The sequence below is a fragment of the Symphalangus syndactylus genome, chromosome 21 (genome assembly GCF_028878055.3).
Source record: "Symphalangus syndactylus isolate Jambi chromosome 21, NHGRI_mSymSyn1-v2.1_pri, whole genome shotgun sequence".
Classification (NCBI taxonomy): Eukaryota; Metazoa; Chordata; class Mammalia; order Primates; family Hylobatidae; genus Symphalangus; species Symphalangus syndactylus.
This window is the reverse complement of record NC_072443.2, coordinates 53,711,880-53,725,458: the sequence shown is the minus strand read 5'-3', so window position 1 is coordinate 53,725,458 and position 13,579 is coordinate 53,711,880. Positions and strand designations below refer to the sequence as shown.

At 49.9% G+C, this 13,579-nt stretch overlaps 1 protein-coding gene across 5 annotated transcripts in view; it reads left to right on the top strand.

The window, feature by feature from the left end:
- FGD5 (FYVE, RhoGEF and PH domain containing 5) overlaps window positions 1-13,579 on the top strand; it is a 151,503-nt gene that overhangs the window by 89,710 nt on the left and 48,214 nt on the right. For all 5 annotated transcript variants that reach the window (XM_063630257.1, XM_055260332.2, XM_055260333.2 and 2 more), the window contains 2 exons: window positions 8,298-8,356; window positions 8,468-8,498. In XM_063630257.1, coding sequence (XP_063486327.1) covers window positions 8,298-8,356; window positions 8,468-8,498 — 90 coding nt within the window. The remainder of the gene's footprint in view (window positions 1-8,297; window positions 8,357-8,467; window positions 8,499-13,579) is intronic.

Below are 13,579 nucleotides of genomic sequence, written 5' to 3'. Positions count from 1 at the left end.
TTGTATGTCATATTTTAAAAAAATGAACCAAGGTTGCACATGAGATGGAAGGGTTATGGAATTTAACTGAAAAATGGCAAGATCTATAAATTTGGAGAAGAGACTTTATTTCTTATAAGGGGTTGCAGCCTGTAAGGTGGCTGTTCTCATGGGCTGGGAGGTGTAGCCTCTGGCTAAAGCCTTTAGCAGGTGCTCAAAGCAGGTAGTCAAAGCGCCTGCTTTGAGGGAGGGAGGGGTAAGACAGGAATTTATGCTGCAGGGGTTGGACAAGTTTACATATTCAGCAAGTTATAGGAATAGCTATGGATATTCATAAAAGAAGGCATTGTGCACGTGTGATAAGCAAGCATGCATGTTGCCTGTGTCTCATGTTCACTTTGGGGTGGAGACTTAACATTTAAATGTATTACAGTTAGGTCTTATATGTCAAAAGACGAAGCAGGGGCAGCATGAAGGCACTCAGTGCACAGCCTCCTCAAACCAGCCAGAGCCAGTCCATGGTGGGTGGTCTCTTATTAGGAGAAAATCATAGAAATCAGTCTCTTGTCCAATCAATCCAATCAAAGCTGTAGCTTGGCTGGCAGAACAGGGGGCTTAGTCAGTGTCTGATGGTGGCTGAGCTGCAATTGTTTCAGCATTGCTTATCTTGAGGCCAGTGCTTGTTTAGCTGCTGGTGAAAAAGAAAAACCTCATGGCAGTGAGAACAAAATTCATTCTTTAAGTGTGGGGTACATGGCTTAACCCTTGCCTGGCACAGCCTTAGGTCTTGTTTATAATTTGGCATCTTATTGCCACAGATTCCGTTCTGTCAGTCTTATGATCTCTATTTTAACATTAGTGCTGGTCAGATGTTGTGTCTAAACTGAAAGAGGGAAGGAGTATAATGATGTGTTCCAACCACCCATCACGTCATGACTGAGAACTCAACCTAAGGTTTTTCTGGGGTCCCCTTGATCAAGAGGGGGCTTGTTCAGTCAGTTGAGGAGTTTAGGATTTTATTTTTAGGTCTCAGGGGCAACCCTCATGCCCAGCGATGTGAACTAAACCATGAGCAGTGGAAGGGTTCTATGTTGTAAGAGTCAGAGCAGTCGGGAAGGCTTCCAGGAGGTGGTGAGGCCTAAGTGCTCCTTGGAAGAGAGCAGAATGTAGTTAATTAGAAAGGAGGAGAAAAGTTTATAGGAGGCAAGAACAGATGGGATGAAGGCATAGAATCCAGCCATTAGCCGGCTGTTTGAAGTCATGGCTGGACCTTTCTGGAATTAAGTGAGATGGGGAGGGCTGTGTCTTGTTTGAGCCAGCACTGGCCCTTTCCTGCCATCAAACATGGGGAGCTGCTAATCACAGTCACAGCCGCTCTCTTAGGATTCCAGAAGGTGAGAGAGCTGAAAGGAGCATTTAGAGACCACTGTTTCTTTTCACCGTGGCAAGAACGTTTAACGTAAGAGCTACACTTTTTTTTTTTTTTTTTTTGAGACAGTTCTGTCACCCAGGCTGGAGTGCAGTGGTGTGATCTCGGCTCACTGCAACCTCCGCCTCCTGGGTTCAAGAGATTCTCCTGCCTCAGCCTCCCGAGTAGCTGGGACTACAGGCTCACGCCACCACGCCAGACTAATTTTTGTATTTTTAGTAGAGATGGGGTTTCACCATATTTGTCAGGCTGGTCTTGAACTCCTGACCTCAGGTGATCCACCTGCCTTGGCCTCCCAAAATGCGGGGATTACAGGTGTGAGCCACTGCACCCGGCCAGATCTACACTCTTAATGCCCATCCTTCGGTGAGTGGATAAGGAAAATGTGGTCTGTGTATACAATGGGATATTATTCAGCCATAAAAAGGAAGGGAATTCTGCCATTTGCAACAATGTGAATGAACTTGGAGGGCTTGATGCTAAATGAAATAAGCCAGTCACAGATGGACAAATACTGCATGATTCCACTTACATGAGGTGTCTAAAATATAGGGCCAGGCATGGTGGCTCATGCCTGTGTTCCCAGCACTTTGGGAGGCCAAGGCAGGAGGTTCACTTGAGGCCAGGAGTTGGAGACCAGCCTGGGCAACATAGTGAGACCTCGTCTCTGTAAAAAATAAAAAAATTAGCTGGGTGTGATGGCGTGCATGCCTGTGGTCCCAGCTACTCAGGAGGCTGAGGCTGAAGGATCACTTGAGCCCAGATGCCATTGCATTCCAGCCTGGGTGACAGAATGAGATCCCTAAGTCTCTAAAAAATAAAATTAGCCTAATTCACAGAAGCAAGAAGTAGAATAGTGGTTGCCGGGGGTGGAGGGAAGGAGAGGTGGCAAGCTACTGTTCAACGAAGTTTCAGTGATATAGGAGATCACTGGAAGAAAAACTGCAGCTTGTCACTCATTCCTTGCTCAGGGCTATTCAGCAGGTTGGAGGCCAAGTCAGGAGTAGAAGTCAGGCCTCCTGATCCCGCATTCAGGGTGTTCCAAGATAGCCCATTGCTTCTGCAAATTTGTTACAGACTGTAGCCAGAACCAAAGATCTCTCCAAAATTAAAGGTCTTTTAAGTAGCTGGGCCAAACCCACACTCACACCAGCCTAACTTCAGGAACTGGACTAGTCAGCATGATCTGGAAACTGACCAGCTGTCGTGGGGAAGCCAGGGGGCCACTGTTGGGTCCCTCCTTCTCCCCTCACTTGTCCTGGCAGGCACGCACTCTCCTCTGCCTCCTCTTCCCGCGGTGCTGCCACCAGGAACACAGGTGACAGCTGGGATAAAGAGTGAGCCACCTCTCCCTGAGTACCTGTCTCTGAGTTTTCCAGCAGCTGTTGAAGGCTGTGCTGGAAACCCCGACCTGTGTTCCCTGCCTGCCCTGGTGGTCCCCAGGGGACTTGGAGACTGTGTTCTCCTGGAGCCTAGTGCCCCATGTATCTGGGTTTCTGAGCACTCTCCTGTCTCCAGATGTGACTTCAGAATACTCCAGCTGGCTCCTTCCTGGGACCCTCAACACATAGAAGACTCACAAGGAAAATTTCCCCAGGGCTTGAAACAGCCATGGAAGGTGGCCCCTTCCTTGTGTGTGGATGTGGGTTATTTTAGGGGGCTGCATGGCTGAGGAGGCTGGCGCATATGGGGCATCAGGGACACCTCAGATGTAGCCTGTGACCTAGAGATGTTTATTGAGGCTCTGTGGGGATTCTGGGCACAGGAAACTGTGTAAGCCAAACACACCCAGAGGTAGGAAAAAATAGAGTGGGCTTAAGGGATCACCTGGAGCTCCATGTGGCAGGGAGGAGTGGTAGAGGGGACTGGGAACAGCCCTGAGCTGAGCCACAGGGGCCCCTTTCTGTAAGCGCTGGGAGCCTCTGCAGCCACTCAAGGGTGCAGGTGACGGAAGAAGGAGGCTGTGGGAATGGCTAGGAGGCTGGAGGTCAGAGTGAGTGAGAGACAGGTCAGTCAATGGTACAGGGAGGGTCAGAGCTTGGGTCCAAGATGAGAGGTGGGAAGCCTGGACTTCAGAGGCAGAGCAGTGTGGAGTGTGGGTGAGGCCCAGGCTGGAGGGAGTGGAGGAACACACTGCTGAGAGACATCTGAGGAGGAGGGAGGTCTCAAGGAAGTGAGCACAGGGCATTCAGATTGGAGTGCCCAGTGACCACAGGTGCAGGGAGACAGGTGTGAACTGATGGGGGCATGTGCCGAGCCAGTCACAGAGGCTTTGGGGGCATGGAGCTTGGCAAAGGACTGGCAGAGACCAGTGAAAGAGGTGGCTGTTAACATCAGGCTGCGCCATCTTAAAGGCTGAGGAGGTGTGGACCCAGGAGGCCTGTACACAGAGAGGGGAGGCGACAAGACAGGCATCTTGAGGTTGTTCCTTCCTCTCCCACAGGTAGGACATTGTGGGGAAGGATTGTGTGGACCCTGGGAATACTTGGGGACCATCCTGAGGGACAGGCTGAAAGGCCTGGGGTTCCCTGGCCCCTGTAATAATACAGCGATGCTACACTCCCCTGTAGCTCTTTACTGATTACGAAGAGCTTTTCCGCCCACAACCCTTTGCTGTCTTTGTGTGACAACCTCTGAAGCAGTGGTTCTCAAAACTTTTTGGTCTCAGACCCACCTCCCCTCTTAAAAATGATCAAGGTCCCCAAAGAGTTTTTGTTTCTATGAATCACATCTCTTCAATGTTTACCACATTAGAAAGTCAATCAGAAAATTTTGAAACATCTTTTAATGCATTTTAAAATAACAAACCCATTACATGTTAATATAAGTAGCACTTTTGTGTGAAAAAAAACCCCTATTTTCTAAAACAATCAAGAAAAAACAGGGAGAAGAGTGACATTTTTACAATTTTACAAATATTAATGTCTGGCTGAACAGAAGGTAGCTGGATTCACCTATCTGCTTCCCCACTCAGTTGGTTGGAATTGTTTTGGTTGACTTAAATGAATAATATCCAGGTTCATACAGATATGTAGTTGGAAAAGGGAGGTTCTCAGGCTGTATTTTGGGAACTGATGTCCTAGAAGGAGGCTGAGCACCCAATTTTACAGTTGGAAAAACTAAGCCATGGAGACTGAGGACCCAGATTCTTGACTCTTTGTGTGACCCACTATCTAACACTGAGGTTCCCTGGAGGAAGAACTACCCCTCCCGACCTGCTCGGGTCCCAGAATAGCCAAGTGTTGAACCAGCTGGTTTGCTGGGGACCAGGGAGGAGGCCGGTGGCCCTGGGGACAGCCTCAGGCAGGGGCAGGTGGCCTGATGTTAACACCCATAGCTTCAGCCTGAGAAATGCCATAGCAATAGCATGGGCCTTGGCACCCCCCAACCCCCACGCTCCTGGGAGGAGCCCTGTTCCCAGAAGCCTGTCCCTGGACGCTGCCGTCAGCCTCGGAGTTCATTTCCTGGTTAAACAAACATCTATATTAAATGGCCCAGTTGGGCAACGCCCAGAAGCAGTTTCTGCGTGCCTCGGGCATACAGCCTGCCAGGCCTCCCCGTTGGCCGCCTGGTGAAGACACATCCATCATCGCAGAGTCACTGAAGCAGGACTGCCCCGTGCGTCCCACCCAGAATCTGCACGTCTAGCAGGAGGGGCTGGGTGGGACGTGCAGAGGGGCCCGTGTCTGGACCCTACCAAAAGCCTGTCCTCGACAGCTTGGAGATTGTAACAGTGGTAATGATGGCAACTCCAGAAGTTTGGGTATAGTGTGACGGCTGCCATCCATCATCTCATCTCATCCTGGCAGGATAGGAACCCTCACCTGTTTGCCAGAGGAGGAAACGGAGGCATCTGAGAGGGGCTCGCCCATGGTCACACAGCCACCCATGGCCTTGTTTGGGGGAGGATCCAGGCATCTTGACTTCCAGCATAGTTGTCTTTGTGCCACTGTGGCGACGTTCTGAGGATCCAGAGTGAGGAAGGCTGAGTGCAGAGGGGAAAGCCCAGGCTGCTCTGGTGTGTGTCTGCTCTGATGAAAAGCGCAGCAGGATAAAGATGGGGCAGGAGCCCTTAACCAGGGGTGACGTTTTACACCACCCCAAGCCCTAGGACATTTGGCAGTATCTAAAGACATTTTTGGTTGTCACAGTGGGGGTTGAGGGAGTGGAGGCTCCTATTGTCATCCAGTGGGTAGAAGCCAGGGATGCCATTGGTTATCCTGTAAATACATAAGAACAGCTTCTACAGCAAAAACTATTCTTCAGAATGTCAGCAGTCCAAGATAGAGAAACCCCGGGTTGGAAAATGATTTGGGGTGTTCTTTAGGTCAGGCAGTCATGGATGACTGTGCTGAGGTTGTGACTTTTGAGCAGAGACCTAAAAGAACCAGAAAATACAAGTGAAAAGATCTGGGGAAGAGCATTGCAAGAAGAGGGAACAGCACATGCAGAGGCCCTGAGTCAGGAAGGCATCCTCAAGAAGCCAGTGTGTGAGACCGGGTTGGTTATTCTCTACCAGATCTCAGACGAAAACACTGAGGCTCAGAGATAGGGGCTCGCCAGAGGTCATACCGTGAAACAGTGCTGGAGCTGGGTTTGAAATGGATGAGATTGATTCCAGAGTCCATTTGCTTTCCACTGTCTCTGCTGCTGCTGTCAGAGGAGTGGCCCAGCCTTCATTTTGCAGTTAAGGCCTTTCCCCTACTCGACTCTATACATTTTTTTTTTCCTTCTTCTATCCCTGGTTACTTGGTTTTGTTCCTGGCACCACCTCAGTGACAAAAACAACAAGGATAATGATGGCCAATAATTCCATAGTACTTGCCGTGTGCCAGGCACAGTTCCAAGTGTGAGAGATTCTCTATATAGACACTCATCTGATCCTTATGACATGCATATGTGCTGGATACTATTTTCCTATTGTGCCCATTTCACAGGTAAGAAAATTGAGGCACAGAGAGCTAAATGACTTGTTCAACAAATAAGAGTTAGAGGCAGGAAACTGCCTAGTTCCAAAGCCCATGCTTTTTTTTTTTTTTTTTTTTGAGATGGAGTCTCACACTGTTGCCCAGGCTGGAGTGCAATGGCGCAATCTCGGCTCACTACAACCTCCACCTCCTGCCTCAGCCTCCCGAGTAGCTGGGATCACAGGGCCCGCCACCATGCCTGGCTAATTTTTTTGTATTTTTAGTAGAGACAGGGTTTTGCTGTGTTGGCCAGGCTGGTCTCGAACTCTTGACCTCATGATCCACCCGCCTCAGCCTCCCAAAGTGCTGGGATTACAGGCGTGAGCCACTGTGCCTGGCCTCAGAGCCCATGCTTTTAACCACAACACTATGCAGTGACTTTCTCAGCAGTGATTTTCTCATCACTAGAGTGGATCACTCACTTGACGAGTGGCTCCTTAAGTTTAGTAACACGCAAGGTTTAGCACAGAAGGGAATTTAGAAGTTAGTTTGTCCACATATGGGGAAACTGAGGCTTGACCTTGAAAGTGATTTGTGTAGAGTTGTACCAGGAGGCAGGTGTTCCCAGCTGAGTGCCCTCTGCTCTGCCATGGGCCACCCGCTGCCAGCCATGCCTGCACGTTCACAGCCTCCCCTGTCTATTTCGTCAGGCCACCACAGCGTGTCTTTGCATTTCTGGATCCCGGCCACTAGTTGTGTCTGATATCTGGCAGGTTTGGGGCCACCTAGCAGGAGCCTGCTTGTGGCAGAAGGCCCAGGCATCTGGCTCAGCCCAGCCCATCCTTCCTGTTCATAGACATAATCTCAGTCTATTTCCAGATCACATAGGTGTGGAAACTGGGGCTCAGATGGGTTAAATAGCTCACCATCTGAGGTCAGCCTGCAGAGTTAGTGCTTCCGAAGGGGAATGAATGTGCGCTTGCTCACTCACTCACTCACTCCTCACTCACTCTTTCAGCCAACAAAGAGAACTACCATATGCTAAGCACTGGTCATGCAGAGGTGGGAGTTCCTGGTCCCTGTCCTCCTGGAGAGATGTAATTGTTTCACAGTAATGATAAGTGTCATGAGAGGGGGATGCTCAGAAAGGATGCCTAGCCCAGCCCGTTGAGCGGGGAGGATCAGGAGAGGCTTCTTGGAGGAGGTGCTCCCGTAGCTAAGTCTTACAGGATGACTGTGAGTTAGCCAGGTAGAGGAGGGGGAAAGGACACTGAGGGAACAGCATGTACAAAAGCAAGAGAAAAGAGAGAATTCCTCAGTACAGGGAACCACAGGTTGCTCAAGATTGGTGGGGTCATGAAGTGGGATATAAAGGTCATGCCATCATCATGGCCATTGAGCATTTACTAAATGCCAGGTGCCATGCTGGGCATTAGCTCAACAACCTTCAGAGTTAGGTGCTGTTAAAATCTGCATTTACAGCTGGGCTCAGTGGCTCACGCCTATAATCTCAGCACTTTGGGAGGCCAAGGTGGGTGGATTGCTTGAGCCCAGGAGTTCAAGACCAGCCTTGAACTGGTCAATGTAATAAGACCCTGTCTCTACAAAAAATTTTAAAAATTAGCCAGGTGTAGTGGTACATACCTATAGTCCCAGCTACTCAGGAGGCTGAGGTAGGAGGATCGCTTGAGCCTGAGAGTTCGAGTCTGCAGGGAACTGAGATCACGCCACTGCACTCCAGCCTGGGTAATAGAGCACGACCTTGTCTCAAATAAAATAAATACATTTTTAAAATAAAATCCACATTTACAGATGAGGAAACTGAGGTGCAGAGAGGTTAAATAAGTTGTTGAAGAACATACAGGTTATGAGTGCCAGGAAATGGTCTGAGAAACGCTTGGAACTTGCCTCCAGCAGCATGGTGGCCTCCTCCAGAAACCACTGATGCCTGTCCCACCTGATTGCTCTCTTTCCTCCCACAGCTGGAAGGACAGTCCAGAGCCCTTGTCATCGCACAGGAACTGCTATCTTCAGAGAAAGCGTGAGTCCCCAAGGAGCTGCCTGTGGCCTTGAGCTTATAAACAAAACGTCACCCTCCTGGGCTTACACAGGATGGGGATTAATGCAGCCTCAACCCTCTTTCCCTCTGCAGATACGTGGAGATGCTCCAGCACTTAAATCTGGTGAGTTAATCATTTTAATTGTCCAAAACTAATTGCCGTTTTACAAGTCTGTGATATAAGAGGCAGGAAAGCAATGTGGAGACAGAGGTGATTTCCATTAACAGAGGCCTGGCAGCAGGCAAGCACTCACCGAGGCTTTTCAGGGAAGTCCGTCTCCTGATTAATGTGCTTCCGGGGGCAGACAGCGGATGCGTCTCCTTGCTCAGGGATGGGGTCGTGGGGGCATGGTCTGAGGTTTTGGGCAGGATGTTTGAGGTTTCCTTAGCCCTCTTGCTGAGAAAGGCAGGAAGAGGACAGTGGAGTGTTTCTGGGCATTGCTATGTGTGAGTTTGTGTACGTGAGTTTGTGTACCTGTGTGTGTGTGATGTTTATGTTCGTATGGAGAAAGTGTCTGCCTGGTGACAGAGCAGCTGAGGGTATCAAGAGTCTTCCTCAGTCTCCTTAGCGTCAGGGCGGTAGTGCCTGAGCTGGTGGTGAGGGGCTCCTTTGGGCTTTCAGAGGAAAGGAGGCCAGACTTGGGGACAGCCTGAACATCAGGCACTGCTCCCCTTCATAACTCACAGGACAGCTTGCAGAGTGTGCCTTTGCAGTCAGCTCAATTCAGTTCAGTAGACATTGTTTTGAACTCTCGCTGCGTGACAAGAACTGGAGAATGGGAAGACAGGTCAGACAGGGCCCTTCCCCAGGAGCTCTCTGGCCAGCAAAGGGGACGGATGAGGGGGGTGACCAACAACCTTGGGCAGGCTTCCCTGAGGAGGTGATGCTTGGGGCTAGGCCATAGGGAAGCGTGAGAAGAGGGCACAGCAAAGACTCGGGAAGTAGGGGACCATGGCGGACTCAGGCTCCCTGCTCCTTTGAGCTCTCTCTGGGCAGTTTGCACTCTTGCCATGGTTGAGCATTGGATTCTATGGTGCTTTGAATCATTCACCATCTCCAAGAATGTCAGAGCTGGGACTGTGCACCTGGACATTTTGTAGGTGGTGATGTGGAAGCCCAGAGGAGGTGACATGGCCTGCGTCACACAGTGGTGGAGCCAGGACAAGCGCCGGGTCTCCTGGCTCCCAGGCCACTCCCCTCGCATTCACTGGGTGTTCCTGGCTGCCTTCAGAGCTCCATGGGGCAGGGGCCATCTCTGGATGTACCAGCGCACTCAACACCAAACCAGGCCTCTTGCTGAACCCAGCTGAGGTCCCTATCAGCAATGTCACCCTGGCATCACATCCCTGCGTGAGCTGATAGCAGCCAGGACCCCAGGAGGGCGGATAGAGCACTACTCTGGTCTGGTGCTCTCGGCCTCTCATTTTTGTCCCCGCAGGTTAAAAGCCTTGTGTGCACTCTTGAACCCCAAAGCCCTCAAGTATGAAATGTACCAGCCCCCATTCAGCTTTTATACCTAAAAGATCTATTTGGCAAAGGCCTGAAGGATCAGTTTCCCATTTTTTTTTCTTCTCTCTCCCTTATTTCTGGGCTGACAGCATGACAGAGGGGCTGGGCAATTTTGTTTTGTGACTTTTTAAGAGGGCTTTAACTGGGAAACTTGCATCTATGTTTGCTCTGCTTCCTGCCAGTTGGAAAGACATTGAAGCCCCTGGTAATCCATAATAATATCCTAAGGATGGGGTGAAGGGAGAGCCCATAAAAGTCATCACTCAGGCCAGGCGCAGTGGCTCATGCCTGTAATCCCAGCACTTTGGGAGGCTGAGGTGGGCTGATCACCTGAGATCAGGAGTTCGAGACCAGCCTGGCCAACGTGGTGAAACCCCATCTCTACTGAAAATACAAAAATTAGCCAGGCATGGTGGTGGGTGCTTGTAGTCCCAGCTACTCAGGAGGCTAAGACAGGAGAATCACTTGAACGCAGGAGGCGGAGGTTGCAGTGAGCCGAGATCATGCCACTGCACCCCAGCCTGGGTGACAGCGTGAGACTCTGTCTAAAAAAAAAAAAAAAAGTCACCACTCAGAAGCTGGTTGCAGGAAGTCGTGGGGTCTGGAGCTATATTTTATCATATCAGTGCTTACGGGAATAGAGAGGGCAGACATCTCCCAGTGTGACTCCAGGTCCTAGCTAGGGACATGAGTCTTAAAGGAGACCCATAGACTTTGGGGCAATCTTCACCACTCCCCGGCTTCGAATCTATCACTGGTTGCTAAGCTTGGCAAGTTCTTCAGAATTTCCTCTTAGAGACTGGTGCTGTTGAGATCCCAAGGCTGTCCAGTGATGAGGAGGAGCTGACGGTGCCTCCCAAATCTCCCCAGCAGGAAAGGTCCTGGCTTCATTGTGCTATTGATGTTGGGGGCGGGGAGTGGCCTTCTGTGTTTGAGGTGCAGCCCTGTGCTTGTCACATGGTAGCTATAGCTAACTCAATGGCTTCCATGAATTCTAGTCATCCTGATGGCCACAGTCCTGGGTTTGTGTAGCCTATGGGCTCCATAGGAATGGAGTTTACATTTTTAAACATTTGTGAAAAAAGACAAAGGAGAATATGCAACTGAGACCACACGTGGCTCACACAACTTAAAATATTTATCATCTGGCCCCTTACAGAAAAAGCTTACTGACTTCTGGTTTAACGGCTGCCTTCCATCCTTCCAGGAACCCAGTCATAAGAACATTCCTCACCTGCCCGTCTGTCAGTCTCTACCCATCCACCTAGCCAGCCAGCCTTTCACCCACTCATCTGTCATTTCATCTACTAATGCATCAAGTGACACAACCATGCACTCATTCACTCCCAATTAATCTACTACTCAGATGTCTACCCACCTATCCAACCATCCGTCCATTCCTCATCTACCCATCCAACCAGCAATCCATCCATTCATCTATCCATCTGAATTGACCATTCATTCTGGAAACATCACAGGATGTTTACTGTAGGCACTGAAATAGGTCTTGGAGCCCCAAAGCTGAATAAGGCTCAGAACCTACCCTTGAGTAGGTTTCCTTTTGCAGGGAGAGAGGGAGAAGGTGGCGAGGAGAAATCAGTATGTGAACAGACAATTTTCATTACTCTGTGTAAGTATAATTTGCAGAACTGTAGTTTTATGCAGAATCTGCAGGGGCATGAGAGAGGGAAAGACATATGCAGGAAGGTTTGCGGAAGAGGTGCCGTTGAGATGGACTCTCAGGGAGTTCTCCAGGCCAGGGTAGTGGTGGAAGAGGGCGTGTCGAGTAAGGGGGTCAGCATGAGCAAATGCCCACAGGCTCATGGTATGTTTGGAGAATGACACATCATCACACATGGTTAGAACATAGAAAATTTTGGAAAGCCAGGTAGGAGGTAGGATCAGGGATCAAGTAATGGATCCCCAAATAAGGCTAGGACCAGATCGAGAAGTACCAAAAATGCTGGGCCAAGGAGCTTATGCCTTTCTTTGTATATGGTGAACAGCTAGAGATTTTGAACAGGTGCGGTGCCTGGACACCTTCTATCCTCTGTTTCTTCATCTAAAACAAGTCTCTCCTAGAAGAAGCCAAAAGTTCCTACCAAGCCCTCCTTTGGGCTAAGGCATTCAGAAGGCCTGTTCAGAAGCCAGTTTGCTGATTGGGAGATAACTCTGGAAGTTGTCACCATCCTGCCCCAGGAGAAGTTTCCTCACACAGGAGGCCCACATGACGGGGCCCCTGTCCACCTCTCTGGCAGTACCTCCTTTACCGTTTACTTCATCACTGCCTTCAGCCACACTGGCCTTCTTACTGTTCTTCAGATACTACGAATGCATTCACATCTCACAGTTTTGCTCTTCCCTCTACTGGAATGTCCTACCCCTGATCTTCCCGTTCAGGTCTCAGCTCTAGTGTTACCACTTCAAACTAGTGGTGCCCCAGAACTTAGTGGCATAAGACAAGCATGTTTTTATGCTCACAGACTCTCTGGACTAGAAATTTGGACAGGGCATGGTAGTGGGAGTTGGTCTCTGTTCCATGATGTCTGGGGCCTCAGCTGGAAGACTCAAAGACTGGGGGTGACCTGATGGCTAGGAGCTGGGTGATCCCAGCTCCTAGTGTCTTCATGTAGGGAGCCGAAGGCCCATGGGAAGTGACCAACTCAGCATTCCACTGGAGGCTATATGATCAAACAGCAAACTACTGTTTGTCATGAATGCAGGATATGGGCAAACTCACGGCTGCGCTGCAAACAAAAAGTTTGCTGGAGGCATTCACTCCCTGGCGCTGAGGTTATCTACTGCGACATCTAGAGAAAGCAGTCTTGCAAGCCTACTCTGGACCGAACAGCTGACCCCTTCTTCCACCTCCCTCCTCACTATCTCTTTTGCCTAATAAATACAGAGGGCTGTGTAAAGCTCAGGGCCCTTGTCCACTAGAGGCAAGGTGACCCCTTCTTCCAAATATACTCTTTTGTCTCTTGTCTTTTATTCCCACGTTCGCCCCCTTTGTTCAGTCCCCCTAGGTCTGTGCGAGTTACATAGTAGACAAAAGAGTATATTTGGAAGAAGGGGTCAGGGGGCACCTTGCCTCTAGTGGACAAGGGCCCAGAGCTTTACACAGCCCTCTGTATTTATTAGGCAAAAGAGATAGTGAGGAGGGAGGTGGAAGAAGGGGTCAGCTGTTCGCTCCAGAGTAAGCTTGCAAGACTGCTTTCTCTAGATGTCGTGGTAGATAACCTCAGTGCCAGGGAGTGATTGCCTCCAGCAAACCTTCTGTCGGCAGGTGCAGTCGTGAGTTTGCCCACATCCTGCATTCATGATAAACAGTTTGCTCTTTGATCATATAGCCTCCAGCGGAATGCTGAGTTGGTCATGTCCCATGGGACTTCGGCTCCCTACATCTTCACTCACACATCAGGTGGTTGAGGCTGGCTGTTGTCCAAGACTTAAACCGGAAGGTTGGCCAGAACACTTGTCTGTGGCCACTCCATGTGGTCTCTGCCTACGTGAGTTTGGGCTTCTGCACAGCATGGTGGCTGGGTTCTAAGAGTAAGTGTCCCTCTTGAGCAGGTAGAAGTGCATGGCATTTTTATGATCTGGCCTTGGAAGTCCTGTAGCACCACTTCCACCATACCCTATGAGTTAAGACAGTCACAAAGGTCTACCCAGGTTCAACGGGAGGGGACGTAGTC